Source organism: Varroa destructor, unplaced genomic scaffold (assembly GCF_002443255.2).
Source record: "Varroa destructor unplaced genomic scaffold, Vdes_3.0 BEIS01000006.1, whole genome shotgun sequence".
In the NCBI taxonomy this organism is placed as follows: Eukaryota; Metazoa; Arthropoda; class Arachnida; order Mesostigmata; family Varroidae; genus Varroa; species Varroa destructor.
This window is the reverse complement of record NW_019211459.1, coordinates 7,738,648-7,752,886: the sequence shown is the minus strand read 5'-3', so window position 1 is coordinate 7,752,886 and position 14,239 is coordinate 7,738,648. Positions and strand designations below refer to the sequence as shown.

Here is a 14,239-nt window from a genome sequence, read left to right as displayed (position 1 = left end):
GCCATCATATATGACATGTCAGCAACATTGAATATCAGTTGACTTCAAACGTTGACGTTTGCTCTAAATTCTCTATTCCAAAATATAGCTTTAGCGGCAGAGACAAATATCTATTCGGTAAAACATGTCTTTACTTTGCAGAAAATTAGCACGTTATACTTAGACACAATTTTCAAGAAGTTCCACATGCATTCTTTGTCGACAAGCATGGCTTCTTGTTTGGTGAAAATTTTGATTTTGCAATGCGCGAATAGCTATTATTGATGCAGATCCTACATCAGCCTCTATAAATAGGCTAGGGGTGCATATTTCCAAGTTGACCCGCATCTGCTGGGAAGTCTAAAATATACGCGGCGTTATCAATAACTTGAAAAACAAAAATCTTCTCGGTTGTCCTATAATGGTTACGTTCCGAAAATATTCCTGGGTGGAACCTTTGCACTAAAGCTGACATGCGTCGTTTTTAAAAATGATTGAAACAAAGCATAGTTCGTTTTCTGATCATATATGTCTAGGCATTGGTTATTCTTAGCCGAATTCATACATACATGTATATAAATATAAATAAACGAATATATTTCACGGGAATAATTGTCTGCGCCTTCCTTACAGTCGATTATAAGTCCAAGAGGTGTGCGTTGACGGGCTGCTGCTCCTTCTTTCTTTCTTTTAGATCGCCCATCAAGCCAGTTTCTAAGTATACAAGCATGGATCAGTGCCATCAGCCATTTGTTTATAACACAATCCGACGCACGTGAAAGCCGTCGATGTTCTGTTTTGATGTTTGTGCCATAAGAGCGCATTAGGTGACTGTGTGCGGAAAGTGCAAAGGAGCATTCTCTGCGACTGTACATTTCTGAGATTCTGTCGCGGCGCCTCCCACCTTTGCTCAGCTCCAAGCGATTAAAAAACAATCGCGGGGTTTTGTATAATACTGATTCATTTTTTCGATAGGACAGCAAAACTAAACAATTATGGATTCTGTTAATAAACGTGAAATTCCAAGAGGAGTGCCAAAGTCCGGCAGGTAAGACCGTCGTCAATATTAATTAGCACCAGTAACGCTTCCATAAACGTTTTTAACCGGCCATCGATAAAGGGCGCTTTTTTTTTTACTCAACCACAAATTTACACTTTGTCATGCAGTTTATGTTGTTAGCAGGAGTTGAACCAGCAACTGCTAGTTTTTATGAGCCCAATGGATGTTGCATGGGGTTCTCTTTATCCCCATCGAATTCTAAATATCTAAACATCTGCCAAAATGCAGAAATAGATAACAAAATTTCTATAAAGTCACCTAATTCTTATCCGTCTTTATTGTCAGTGATAACTAACACGAAGCAGAGTGGAAATATGGATATTTATTTCGAACAATTTGTATCATAGGATTTCTCTAAAACGGTAAAACGTGACATTTAGAATTAAATAAAGTTCTCTTAGGAGCAAAAGGAAAAATAGTCAAACAGCGATTTTATCTTCTGATGCTTTCTTTGCAAATGTTGAAAGATGTTAAACAATCGAAAACACCTTACGGTAATGTAGATCACTCCACATGAATTCGCTCCATATCCCTGTTTGCAGAGTATGGAAACAACCGAAGCAACGGTTCAGATCGATGATAGCCGTAAAACCACTGAAGACTTCGTTCGAAAAATCTATGCAAGAACGTTTGCAACGCAAAAAGATTCGGGTAAGTGTTAATCATGAAGCTGAATTTTTCATTTTTTTGTTTAATGGGATTTTTGATATCGAGTCTAACATATCTTCTTTTGCTAGGATTAATGTTTTGAAAGTAAGCGCGTTGACGAACCTAAGACAGCACCTCCGTATGTTTCTTCTCAGCTTACTGCGCCATTATCCGTTATTGTGGGCGCTAGAAGGAAGCCAGGTTCTCTAAAAAGTAGTCTATATTCATCATGGTAGCAATAGTAGATTCATCTCTATAACATAAGCCAAGATAACCTGCTATTGTTCTTTTTTTGCCAAACGACTTTCTAATATAAAAACATTTCGAATTTTGTATCCGGTGCTGCCATTAAACATCATTTCAAACGACTGACCTTCAGCATGAGACGAGGCACGCATACGTCTAAGCCTCGCTTTGCTGATGAACTACAAGGGCAATTATAAAGTTTATCGCTTGCCAAATATCGATATTTTACGTTATAAAAGCTGCTGAACAAACAGCAGAACCAGATTCATCGAGGATTAAATGGGAGACTTTTAAAAGAAAAGCAAAGTAGACTACAAGGACTTTAGGATTAGTTGAAAAACTGTAAGGATACAGTTTACATTATTCTAGGTGTGAGCGATTCACCATACTGTATGTTAAGGCCTGTCATGCCTCTAACTGAGCACGAAGACGTTGAGTACTTTCAACTATATTGTCCAAATTTAAAGCTCTTACCATGTATCTCTAAGCAGGTCAATATGAATAGATCTGCATTCGATTAAACATTTGATCCAATCACTTACCACCCATTTTTATAGCAAAGTGCGCATGAACGCATCTTTTGCGTTTCCACGCGTCGACATCGTAATACTATTTGGGAACGGAAAAAAAATTCGCATTTCAATTGCAGGAGCTTGAAAAGGAGAGGGCTGCTCGTAATGCCGCTAGACGTGAAGCAAAACGGAGAAGCTGCGAAGCTAATCGAAAGCGACGGGAAGAAAATGAACGTAAAGGAGAGGTAAATAACAGTTTCGTTTACCATAGAATTGCTACATAGTTTAAAAGGGGGCCTTAACAAATAATTGTATTCGCGGGTTTAGTGTTTTATATATAATTATATTAGGTAATAGTGAAATAGGCAATAGCTTGCCATAATAATGACGGTATATCTAATAACAAAACGAATTGATTATTGGTATCAGCGCGGACCAACACGAATCGATTGATACTCATTCAGGTTCTGCATAAGGTTGTAACGTAAAATTGTCATTTTTTAAGCGTGCTTTAAAGCTGGATTAGTAACAACACGGAAACAGTTTACCTAGATAGTGTTGAACGTGTTTGTCATGTGTTGTTTGATTTGATTGATTCATTTCAGATTGTATCAGTAATTAAAAATACAGCAAAGATGAAGCGTATGAAGAAAAAGCAACTGCGAAATATTAAGAAGAGAGATGTGACCAAGGTATATATGTTCCGCACAAATGCTGTAAATTAAGAATTATTCTGTATAAAATTTGGGTATTCTATTATTTTTAATGTGGAAGAATTATGCTGTTTAAGTTCAATGTGTTTAAAGTGACAGATGACAGTGATACACTCAAATTCAGTTTAATCACATACCATGACTAAAATAGCGTATAACTCAAAAAGCGTGCGTAGTTTGTCCTTCAAAAATAAATGCTTCTAGTTATCTAATGCTTCTAGTAAGACAAACATTTTACTTCCATAATTTGTATGTATTTTGTTATAATTTCAATGTTATTATTTTTTTCAAAGACATCTTGGTAAATCTAAACAAATTCTTTGATTCCAGGTGGACAATTCATGAGGGAAATCAATTTTTGCCACAAATATGAATATTGTTGTGGGCGTAGGGTTGTGTGACTAGGCATGCATACTTAAATAAAAAAAAAATTATATATGCATACTGTTGTGAAGATGTGTGTTTATTAAAACTCGTTTGTATTATTACGGCTTCTTTCTAATCCCCATCAGATTTCGTAACGGACACTGGCTTTTAGCGGTTATACTAATGCTGAGAGGTTCTAGCCTTTCCGAAAAATAATAGTATTTGATTTACAAAAATTAGATCTACAAAAGTTTTTTAGAATAATGGTATTGCCGGTCAGTGCTAGCAGAAATAGTTTCCATGGTTAGATTACGCTAGCAGCTGGTGTAAAAAATCCATACTGCATAATTAAATAGCTCTCTCATTCGAATACATCTATTATATACATACAATATACATCTATATCATATCGTATTCGCGCTGACATCAAAAAAGACATAGCGCATGCCAACTTTTCCTATTCGTTCTATATGTAAAAAAGGCGTGGGTAAAACTAGTAGTCAATGATTTATACTAACTGAAAAGCTATAAATGTATGTATAGTCGTATGTGCAACTATTTCTACCTGTATGTACTATACCATTGTTTGTTAGGATCTATATTTTTATATGAGTAATATTATCTTTTGATTATTATAATCGTAGTTGTTACAGACGTATTGGAATCACGTAATTTCGTGCTTGCAGCATGGAGGTTCAAATATTTCTCGTCGCATAACAGCAGGGTGATCGCCTAATGCAACAACCGCATTTACAACTTCCTTATTCACTATCGTACCTTAAGCTTAAAAAGGCCATACTTGATATTTTAGTTATAATTATTTTAATTAGAAACTGCAATCTAGGCATTGGCTAAAAAAAAAAAAATCTGTCTACGCCCGGATCTTAACCTAGACCACAGCATGCCCTTGAGATGAGCAGGTAAATACGTTACCCATCAAGCTATTACGCGGCTTACGGCACCCAACGTGATTTAAGGTCCCGAGAATGCGTCTGTCGTTTGAATGAACGCATCTTTATGACGCGTAGTGAGTATGATAGCCGGTCAGCAACAGCTGAGTGAAAATCACAAAGAGGAGGAATATAAGCTGAAACTAGAGGTCACTAAATATAATATTCGTAAGAATCGAAGGAATGAGACATTTACGTGAGCTCGTTACTGATGCAACGTACTGTGATTACAGGTAATTATATGTATTTTGAACAAAGGAGTTCCTGTTATTCTTTCTAACATCTAATTGCAATAAATCTAATTGCCGATGGCATAGAGCGAACGTGAGTAGATCGTGTCAAAGTAAGAAGCTGATGGACAATTAACGACAATTTCTTTCATAAGCCTTTAAAAGCATATAATTATATAGGATTATAGGTTGTTGTAATAATGTACATTTTACTAGAGGACAGTCAGCTCTTCATGAGATTTAAAATAACTCTTCGACGGGTGAAATATTATAAAAGGAGATATAATGGAATATTCCATGTGCATAATTTCGTAATCTATATTCCCATGTTGCTGCGTTCAGCTAAAAAGAACCATAATCCTCTTAAAAATAAGAGTGAAATATTTGTATCTGATTGGCGATATACCAATTGTATCGGGAACGGATGTGTAAGACTACTGATATGTTAGTGAGAACAAATATGCTTGATCGTGTGATTACGTGTTTTACGCAGATATCGATGATAGAATAAAGTTCTGTTCAGAAATTATGTTGCAGACCGCTTCTCTTAGGGATTTACTTGAGTGCACATTAATTTGACAAGTACATAACACAATTAATGGATCCTTTACTACATGTTTTTCTAGTTTAAAATTTTGCTGATTCCATGATTGCCTACGCGTTCGAGAACATGTGGAGATGTTATTTTGGTTCAGTGTCACTCCTCTAAACGATTACATTTTGAAATGAGCGCGCTGAGCTGCTGTTATAAAGCGTTGTGCCAAATATTTTGCGTTTCAGCACCATTTAGTGCCTCTTTCTGGCATCAATAATTTCAATCAATGGCGTAATGACGTGGCTAAAGTGCACAATGTGGCGCGCTGCTATCCTCGGTCTTGTCGTAGTAGGCAAAGCGTCTCCGGCGTTATTTCAGAGTCTCAATCCGTTGCCTACTGGAGCGGTCGGGCCAGGGAATTCCGGCTCGCAGGGCCAGACATCCTCTGTCAACTCGCACACCCCATCATCCTTCACTTCGGCGGTATTGCCCGCATATTGCGCTGAGCTAGCCCGCCAGACAGGCTGCGATAGTCTTCCAGGAGAGTGTTTAGATTGCTTTTTCAATTGTACATGCGTCTATGGGAGCACCGTCATTGTCGAGTGTGCGCCAAAGAAAAATATTGACTGCCGTCATGAGAGCAGCCTCCGAAAACGAAGCATGATCTGTCGTTACTGCTATCAAACCCCCCCAGAGGAGCACATCTGTGAACATAACAGCAGTTGTCAAGTAAGTATAGTGAGCTGGCTTTGTTATTATTAAATAAGGTGGCATCGTGTAGTAATACAGGCCGCTTCATCTTAGAGGTAGATGGTGCATTGCTTATAGTTTACCTTCATTGCATGCGTATTCAAATGAGTCCGTATTAGTACCTCAAAAATCGTACAGAGAATTATTTTTTAAGATTTCGAAAGCTTTCTCGAATAAGTATAACTGTATATGTGACTTCCCTGAGGGGGAATTCAACATGACAGGTTCGTGGAGGTGTTCTGATGTTTCAAAAGCGAATCAGATACCTTCTAATCACTGTATTTAAACTGTTATATATGGTAATGCCATGTGCTTTTTGGTGATCGTTTTCGTCCATACAGGTTACCCATGCACCTCGACAATACTACACAGCTTCGTGTACGGTGCGTCCCGATGTGATCTGCCTTGGCAAGCGGGTTTTTCTCAAACGACGATTATGCAATTGGACTCGTGGCTATAGCTGGAGTACGGCGTTGTTGCTCTCTGTGGTTCTAGGTGGTTTCGGCGTGGATAGATTCTACCTCGGAATGTGGCAGGAGGGCGTGGGGAAGCTTTTCTCGTTTGGGGGACTCGGCGTTTGGACACTTGTTGACGTTGTGCTTATTGCCACCGGCTATCTTGGGCCAGCCGATGGCTCTTTGTATATACCTTAGGTAGCAACGCAAGCTCACGCAGACTAATTCATGGTTTTTGGCGAAGTATGAATTTTTTGAAATGTTTAGAGGAAAGAGGAAAGATTTGAGTTAAATAAGTGCAGCTATTGATCTAGCAGAGGTGGCTGGGCATATGCACCATTCAGCAATTTTTTTTAGGGTACTGACAGATTTTTGGCTAATGGCATAGGAAACTTTCAAGAGAATATTGTAGGCTTTCAAAGGAATTTGTGAGCAGCCGTTTACGTTAGAAAAGACGACAAAATAGGACTAAAGTTTACTATTATTATGTCTCGCGGCGATGTCCGTTGCAGTTTTTGACAGCTAGCTAATGAGAGTTGCGTGCGGGAATGGAACGTTGAAATTAAGTACTTTCGTTGCTATCGAAGTCAAAACGGGAGTAATTAGGTTTGAGGCGTCATGAAAGTTGTGCTTCTCTAGGATGAATTGTAAGGAGTAAGAGGTAGCGCACCACAACTCATATGGTGTCAATCAATGCTAGATATAAGAGAAGTGTCTACCGTGTTCAATAGTGCTTGCAATGGATAGTGAAGGCTGATCACGACGTGGATTGGACTGTTTCATGAATGTTACACCGATGTCAGCCAATAAAATCTTTGTATGAATACAAGAAAGTGTAATGATCTGTTATTCATTGAGGGCTATTCGCGCCTAATAGCTATGCTTGACAATAGAATCCTCGGCTGTGCTAAATTGATTGGCTTCTGTTCAGGAAACGATTGAAGGTCTAAGGATTTTAATGTCGGTCTTATGCCCAAGAAGGTTCGTTCTAGATTTTAGTAATTAAGAACATCAATTGCTTTCTGAAAATTTTTATTCTACTATGGAAAAATATTTGTATAAGCTCACATCACGGCCAATACTAATTTTGCATTCAAGCTTCGGACGGCCGCAAGGACTTAGCTTATACCTTTTCTTTAAAATACTTCGATCTCACTTCACTGAAGTGAATACTAAATAAGCTTGTGCTATTAAAATTGCTTGGCTTGATAAAATCCATGTTAAAGAGCTTACGATTTTTTTATGTTCATTTTTCCCGTACTTGTCAAAATTCGGTTTCCATCAGAAGCTCAACTCATGATGGAGGAAGGCAGATTCAACCGAAATCAGATTTAAAAAGACACGACCTTCAATAATAATAATTATAATTAATATTATTATTATTAAACGTGACAATTGATATCATCAAACATAACAGCCATCTTTATTATTTTTATCAAATAAGCACATCATAAACTACTCTGGCGCAATTGGACATTTACTTCAGTACAAAGCTCTTCCTCTTTTGTCTTAATTTTCAATTCTTCATAAAAATTGATTTTGCTCACTTCGGCTCCCAAATTACCTCTAGCCGTTCGCGTCTATAGACAACATATCGAGAAAATACAACAATGCGACCGTAATGTGGCGTTTTTTACTGCTATATATTTTTTTTGCAAGAGGAGAAGCTTGGGATTCACACACTGATACTTTTGTGATAGGCAATCGATCATAAAACATATATCACAAAAACAGTGGCCAGCAATAAACATTACATGGCCAAAAATTGATTGTGTCTGGTTGAATTGGTCGTTGAAATGTAATATCAACCAAGCTACCCTTACTAGTACTTTTTTCATTATTGTACACACCCAAGGTTCAAGCCTTCGAATTCAATTTTCCTGTTAAGTGATTCCGAGTCTCGGATGAAGATAAAAATTCACGCTCGAACCAGGCCACGCCATCATAAGTAGTCTCTATTATTTACAATCTCCGTGTTGTATCGAAAAAGCGCCAAACAACGGGTGGAAATTGTTGGACAATTTGCTATTTACTATCGACAAATCGCTTAATATACAAAAAAAAGAGATTCTATTAAAAAACTTAGCTTTGTGTAAAACTTATTATTTCGTACGTCGTATCCAATCACTATCTCTTATAAGTATGATTTCCTTTTTCGTGGGACGCGATGTATAATGGATTTTATATTATATAAAATGCGTACAGTTTTTTTTTACTTGACTAGCACCGACTTGTATTCTTATATGAAAAAAAAACGTTTTCGCTTGTTTCCAAAAAAAGACTTTACTATGTAACTACACTCGTAATTAGCGTAGGTCTGTAATTAGGCATTGCATCATATTTTTGACAACTTCTTTTGACAAATTGTTTTACAAAAGAACGTAAACTGTACAAGTTACACGAGCCAAACAGGGGTCCAGGCAAATAATTCAGTTACATCGATATACAAATTGGACTGTGTGGATTTAGATCGATTGCCTTATCAACAGATATAAGGGCATCATTCTTTTATAAAATGAACACATGAAATACGACAGTCCCAACATTCCGGCCAGTCTGGTAGCACGGTAAATTATTCATAATGCATCATCAATTTTTTTTGCCTAAGCTGTTAATGACTTCAAACATTTCTACAGTGTACTCCCTCACTACATTTCTCTAGTCCGTTTTTATGTAAGCGCTCTTCATTCTTTGCCTGGTGATGTAAACATCGACAGCAAGCTCATACGGGCTGGGTCACGAGCAACTGGCGATGCGAAAGTTTGCGCGCTAAGTGGACTAATTGGGCTTCCCAAAGCACGAGAGAATTTTGGCCGAGGCGTTTGTACATGGGGTGACACCCGTCCTCGGAACACCTGCGGGCTTTTCCATACGCGCATTTGGTCCTCTTGGAAACAACTCATGGCAATAATCCATCGGTGTACACAGGGAAAACATGTTTCACTTGGCAAGCGACGAACTGGCTCGATGGCTAACCAAACTTGATAATCGGTTCGGGTCGGTAAAGGGCTATTGGAAAGTAGAAAAAAAGAAAAAAGGAAACGGAGCAAAGTGAATCGCAAAAATGCACATTTCAAACTAAAATAATAAAAGGACTAAATCTATTAAATAATATACTACATATAGATAATATACAATAAACTAGACATAACTATTTGCAAGAACACGATTAGATTTGACTATTTCAAGTTAAAGTTTCCATAGCTCTGATTTCGAAGAAAGATGGCAGAATGAAAACATTCGTCGTCTATGATATATGTTCTAACTGAAAAAAAACGAACAATTCTCAGTCCTTTTCCGAGTTTGCCCCATACTCTGTGCATACTACTGACCTTCTATTTTAAATACCATTTACAAAAATCCACGACGTGTACGAACCTAGGATGTTTGTGTCCTCTGCAAGGCATACCATGTAAATAGCCTAAAAGCAATGATCGTTTGCTTACCCAGTTATGAAACCTAAACGGGAAAGTTCCTCGGGGGTGGGCGTTTCACGTGACGATTCAGTCGTAGAATAATCCATGTCTTCGGGTTCTGATTGGCAATCGCCGCTAGAACGACCGTCATCTAGATTCGAACATCCACAAGGTGAGCTATCTTCACCTCTGCCTTCAAGAGCGCCTTTAAGCGCACTAAATACACAGTCCAGTCGCGGATCAGCTGAGCTATCCATAATATGAGCTAAATGACTGCACACATGTGCCCGCTCGTAATGTGAGATGAACAGTTTCTGTACGACATCATTTGCTGCTGTAATATGGTCGGATCGAGGTAAAGCCTCGAATAAACTCTTAGGTAGTTCAAGTGGTTGGATATCATCGAGAATGTCATCTAATAGAAGAAACCAAGGCAAAGACGAAAAACTCAATTATTGTTTGTCGCTAATATGCGAAACTTTTTATAATGGCAGCACACCCAAAAACACAATATTCAGTTTTTTGCTTTATTTGCATACCAATTAATATTACAGTACTTCGTAGCCTAGGTCGTTAATGTTAAAAAACGCGATAGCAACAATGCACGAAAATAAAAAAAAGAACAAATTGTTTGTCATGTAGCGAATTATTGATATGTACTTATAAAATTGTAGAGTTGTTTAATTAGCTCTGTTGTAGCTGACTGATCTTGTACTTTATCACTGGCATCCATCTGAAACGAGAAAGTTGAAATATGACAGAAAATTACAACTAGTTGGTATAAAACAATACTTATATTTCTCTCAAACTTGTCAAACATTCCATTGATTCCGTCAGCTGCTCTTAGGGATTCTTTGTTGGTAGAAGATATAGGTGTTGGTTTCAATTGGTTAAAAAGCAATTTTATAAGTAAGCTAAAGCTATATTTTAGTTCTAACAACCAGCTAAAGTCGACTGGCTAATCAAAGGTTGCATTTAATAGAAAGCCCCAATATATATAAGCGGTGTCCAACCATGATACGACTCGTAGACTGGAAGTAGTCTGCATGCTAGGTACCTGCTCTACGCTGCTGTCTACGCCATTTCGACCTTCCACCATGCCGTACTGGCCGGTCGGAAGGTTTTTGTTGAAGTTTACATCACTGATGTTGTTTAGACGGTCGTGTTTTCTGACTCCGGCTCGAATTGTGCTAAGGAGATAATTATCGAAGATAGCAAGGCCCGCCCCGCTCGACAGGTCCGCCCAACTGTTAAGGAATGGCCAGAATTCGTTCCATCCCAAGCCGCGCTGACGTGCCAAAGTGCGAAGTGTCGCCTCTATACCCTTGTCAGGGTCTGTTCGTCGCATTTGCACAGACTCTCTTTTCGTTTTTTTTAGCTGTTCAGCTAACTCCTTCGCTTCAATCGCCGAGACTGGTCCAATAAATGCGGCAGGAGACTTCCTTCCGGTCGTTGTTGGAGAGTGTTGTGCTTGGCGCATCGCCGCGGGCGATGGTGGATCGTGGTAATCAAAGCTGGGGCTATGTGCAACTAGCGGACAGCCCAATTCGGGTTCAGAGAGGTCGATTGCGTCCCGTAATATCGGGATCACAACTTTGTCACCACTTAGCAGCTTTCTGATGGCAAGCGCGGCACGTTCTTTGTCTTCTGCGGTACCAGTGGCATTGTCACCAGCTATATCAAAGGGTGTCTGACCGTCTCCATTTACCGCTTTAGCATTGCACTCGGGTTGACGAACCATAACTTCGACGCAGCGAACGTGCCCTAGAGCGCTGGCGAAATGAAGCGGGGTATTTGCTGGAGTGGCCAAAAATAGCAAAAAAAAAACAGACGAAAGAAAGCACACGCCGAATAGAGGTTGAAAACAATGTGATTAGATTAAATCCATCGTTGTTTACGTAGCTCCGTGGTACGTACAAGTGGATACGGAAGCGAAATATGGAAGTCATCAGTTTTCAATTTCAGCACGATTCCCACAGGTGAATACATAGCCATGATGGAATCCATTAGTTTTGACAGTTTGAATTCGTAACAGGTACCTCGTTTGGTTTTATCTGGAATGTTCAAATACAGGCCAAGTAGAAACGCCATGCGCTGTTTGGTCGTCTGTTGATCGTCTTCTGGGTAAAGCCTCCGGAAAAGGGTCTCGCTTCGAAGCAGGCGAATGAGTTCTTCGATTACTTCGTGTAGACCGCTTTTTGCAGCGCAATGGAAGACGTTATACCTGCAGTTAATAGAAGAACAAAAAATGCGGTACTTTAGTTTTGTGCTGACTGAATAATTTGCTCGTGCATACGAGCCAAATGTAAAAACTTCTAAATTTAAGAGGACTGAATTTAAGAAAAACATTTTTTAAACAACATTTTGCTACGTAGGTGCACTATCACACCTGGCCCCTTCGTGCACAATGGTGGGGTTATCACCGCTGCCGATGAGTAGACGAGGGTTGTCCCATACTTTGCTCCGAAGCGTTTCGCGATCATCATCCAGAACGACTCTACGTAATCGAACCAGATCCTGCGGTTTTGGAGCCCTGCCATCAAGTCAAATTGGTGGTACAGGTCAGTTTTGGGAGAATAAATTAATTCCTTTAAATTCACAAACTAGAGTTCATACGCTTTGGAGACACTAACATACCAAACCACATGAAAAGACATTTCAATTTGAGACGCGAAGTAAACGTTGACAAATCCTCTGTGTGCCTCTGATAAGTTTGGTGTAAATACATTCTGTAATTCAAAACTTCGTTCCAAAGGTCGATCTAAGAGGCATCGGCCACAAGCAAATAAACACGATTGTACGGATATAATACTAGACTTGAAAGCTGTGAGTCGTTATTACGTTTTTCTAAAAAAAAATATCACTTACCTGAACGCACACTTTTCGCCGATTAATTTGAGTTTGTCCTCTCGTGCTTGACCCAAAGATGAAAGGCTTCCGAGATTGCCGGCCAACAGTACATTCTCAGCTCGTTGTTCGCCATCGATTCCATCAATCGCTAATGGAACGTCACCTCTCAAGGAAAACTGCTCGGCAGCCGCGCGAGACGACAACTCTCGAAAGCGAGCCTGTTTTTTGAATCGCTTACAGAACTGTATCGCAGACGCAAGGTCACTAAAGATATACGGCGGCGTTGCTGTGAAGGTAGTATATGGACGTTGATAAACACAGAGATACACGAATCAAACAACGAGCAGCTAAGTATAGCCCGGCTCCAGTACAAAAAAACTCGTCAGAGTCAATAACCTTGGAGGAAAAACTTACAGAACACTTTCTTTTGCCTTCAAGTTCATAACAAAGACTGGTGCAGAACATACGATAAATCTGATTTATCATATTTTTAGCGGTTTACTATTCTACATGAAACACAGTTGATTCTATAAACTATTGCTCATAAGCTTAGCCAAGATTTTTTCAAGTTTCTTTTGAGATCTAGTTAAACCGTACAGTATCCTTAATCGTAATCTTCCGCTCCCAATCTCTGAATAGTTGTATTCATATTATTATTGGCTGCTATCCAGAATACCCATTTCCGTAAGAGAACAATTCTATTAGTTTCCCTCCTATACAATGATTAAGTACGACGCATCAACTAAGTGCTAAGCTATTCTTCAGATCTTCCATGTGTCTGCAGCCACGGGCACTGCCTTCGTATCGGTTTTAACCAACTATGGATACTAACAATCCATGTCCGAGTTCGATGTTGTCGTATTGTTTCCTGCTATGTGCACCCCGAAAAAGCGTTCCTTCGGAACTCCAGGAGCGGTGCGGCCGACAGCTGATTTCGATGACGAATGACACATGTCACCGAACGATAGGCCAGCAAATGCCGCAAACAAGGATGGACCCAGCTTCTCGCGACGTTTTCGCTTCGGCGACAAATCGATCTGACTTGCATCCCAATGTTTCTTTGCAACAATCTCACTTTTGCTCAGACTTACTGCATCTAGTAACGAATCCATACTGCTAACGTGGTCTTCATATGTCACAAGGGTCAAAAAACAATTCGGTGCATTGTATACTACCATAAAAAGGTAGGAAAGATACTGCCTCGAAAATTCGACTGTATACCACCTCAGCTATCGGCATTCACTAAGATAAACTCAAGCTTGACCTCCACAATAGCTTAAGATAGCAACAGCACAAGAAAAACGTCAATCTTCACACAATAGCAATAAATTATTGAACTGCAAAAAGCCTCGCACTGCGTACTACATACATCGGCAAGACGCCGCCGTCACTGCCATTGTCGCACTCATAGTGACTAGTTAGCGGTCCTTTTCAACGAACTGCTGGTCGACACTGTACTATCAATAACAACAACAACATTGGCTGCAGTTACCCCTCTTCTCGGTCGGACTATTGAACTGGAGGTGTGT

At 39.3% G+C, this 14,239-nt stretch overlaps 3 protein-coding genes across 5 annotated transcripts; 2 read left to right on the top strand and 1 right to left on the bottom strand.

Annotated features, from left to right (window-relative positions):
• Positions 1-733: 733 nt before the first annotated feature.
• On the top strand, positions 734-3,612 carry LOC111252295 (coiled-coil domain-containing protein 86). Its single transcript, XM_022809898.2, has 5 exons — positions 734-1,027; positions 1,582-1,690; positions 2,583-2,690; positions 3,051-3,137; positions 3,489-3,612. Exons 1-5 carry the CDS (start codon positions 975-977, stop codon positions 3,501-3,503), a joined length of 372 nt encoding a protein of 123 aa, XP_022665633.1. The 5' UTR covers positions 734-974; the 3' UTR covers positions 3,504-3,612.
• A 928-nt stretch (positions 3,613-4,540) lies between these two features.
• amx (TM2 domain-containing protein 3 almondex) lies at positions 4,541-7,283 on the top strand. The gene is made up of 3 exons (XM_022809897.2): positions 4,541-4,707; positions 5,485-5,968; positions 6,331-7,283. Exons 2-3 carry the CDS (start codon positions 5,534-5,536, stop codon positions 6,640-6,642), a joined length of 747 nt encoding a protein of 248 aa, XP_022665632.1. The 5' UTR covers positions 4,541-4,707; positions 5,485-5,533; the 3' UTR covers positions 6,643-7,283.
• A 562-nt stretch (positions 7,284-7,845) lies between these two features.
• On the bottom strand, positions 7,846-14,230 carry LOC111252292 (ankyrin repeat and LEM domain-containing protein 2-like). 3 transcript variants are annotated; one of them, XM_086992143.1, is made up of 8 exons: positions 14,080-14,230; positions 12,729-12,996; positions 12,250-12,393; positions 11,900-12,084; positions 10,918-11,657; positions 10,521-10,593; positions 9,891-10,275; positions 7,846-9,453 (listed from the first exon to the last, which is right to left on the bottom strand). In XM_086992143.1, the coding sequence occupies exons 1-8, from the start codon at positions 14,117-14,119 to the stop codon at positions 9,129-9,131; spliced, it is 2,160 nt and encodes a 719-aa protein (XP_086848269.1). In that variant the 5' UTR covers positions 14,120-14,230; the 3' UTR covers positions 7,846-9,128. The 3 variants fall into 3 exon arrangements, with proteins under 3 accessions (XP_086848269.1, XP_022665626.1, XP_022665627.1); XM_022809891.2 differs by having other exon boundaries at positions 13,543-14,166; XM_022809892.2 differs by lacking the exon at positions 12,250-12,393 and having other exon boundaries at positions 13,543-14,169.
• Between the last annotated feature and the right edge of the window lie 9 nt (positions 14,231-14,239).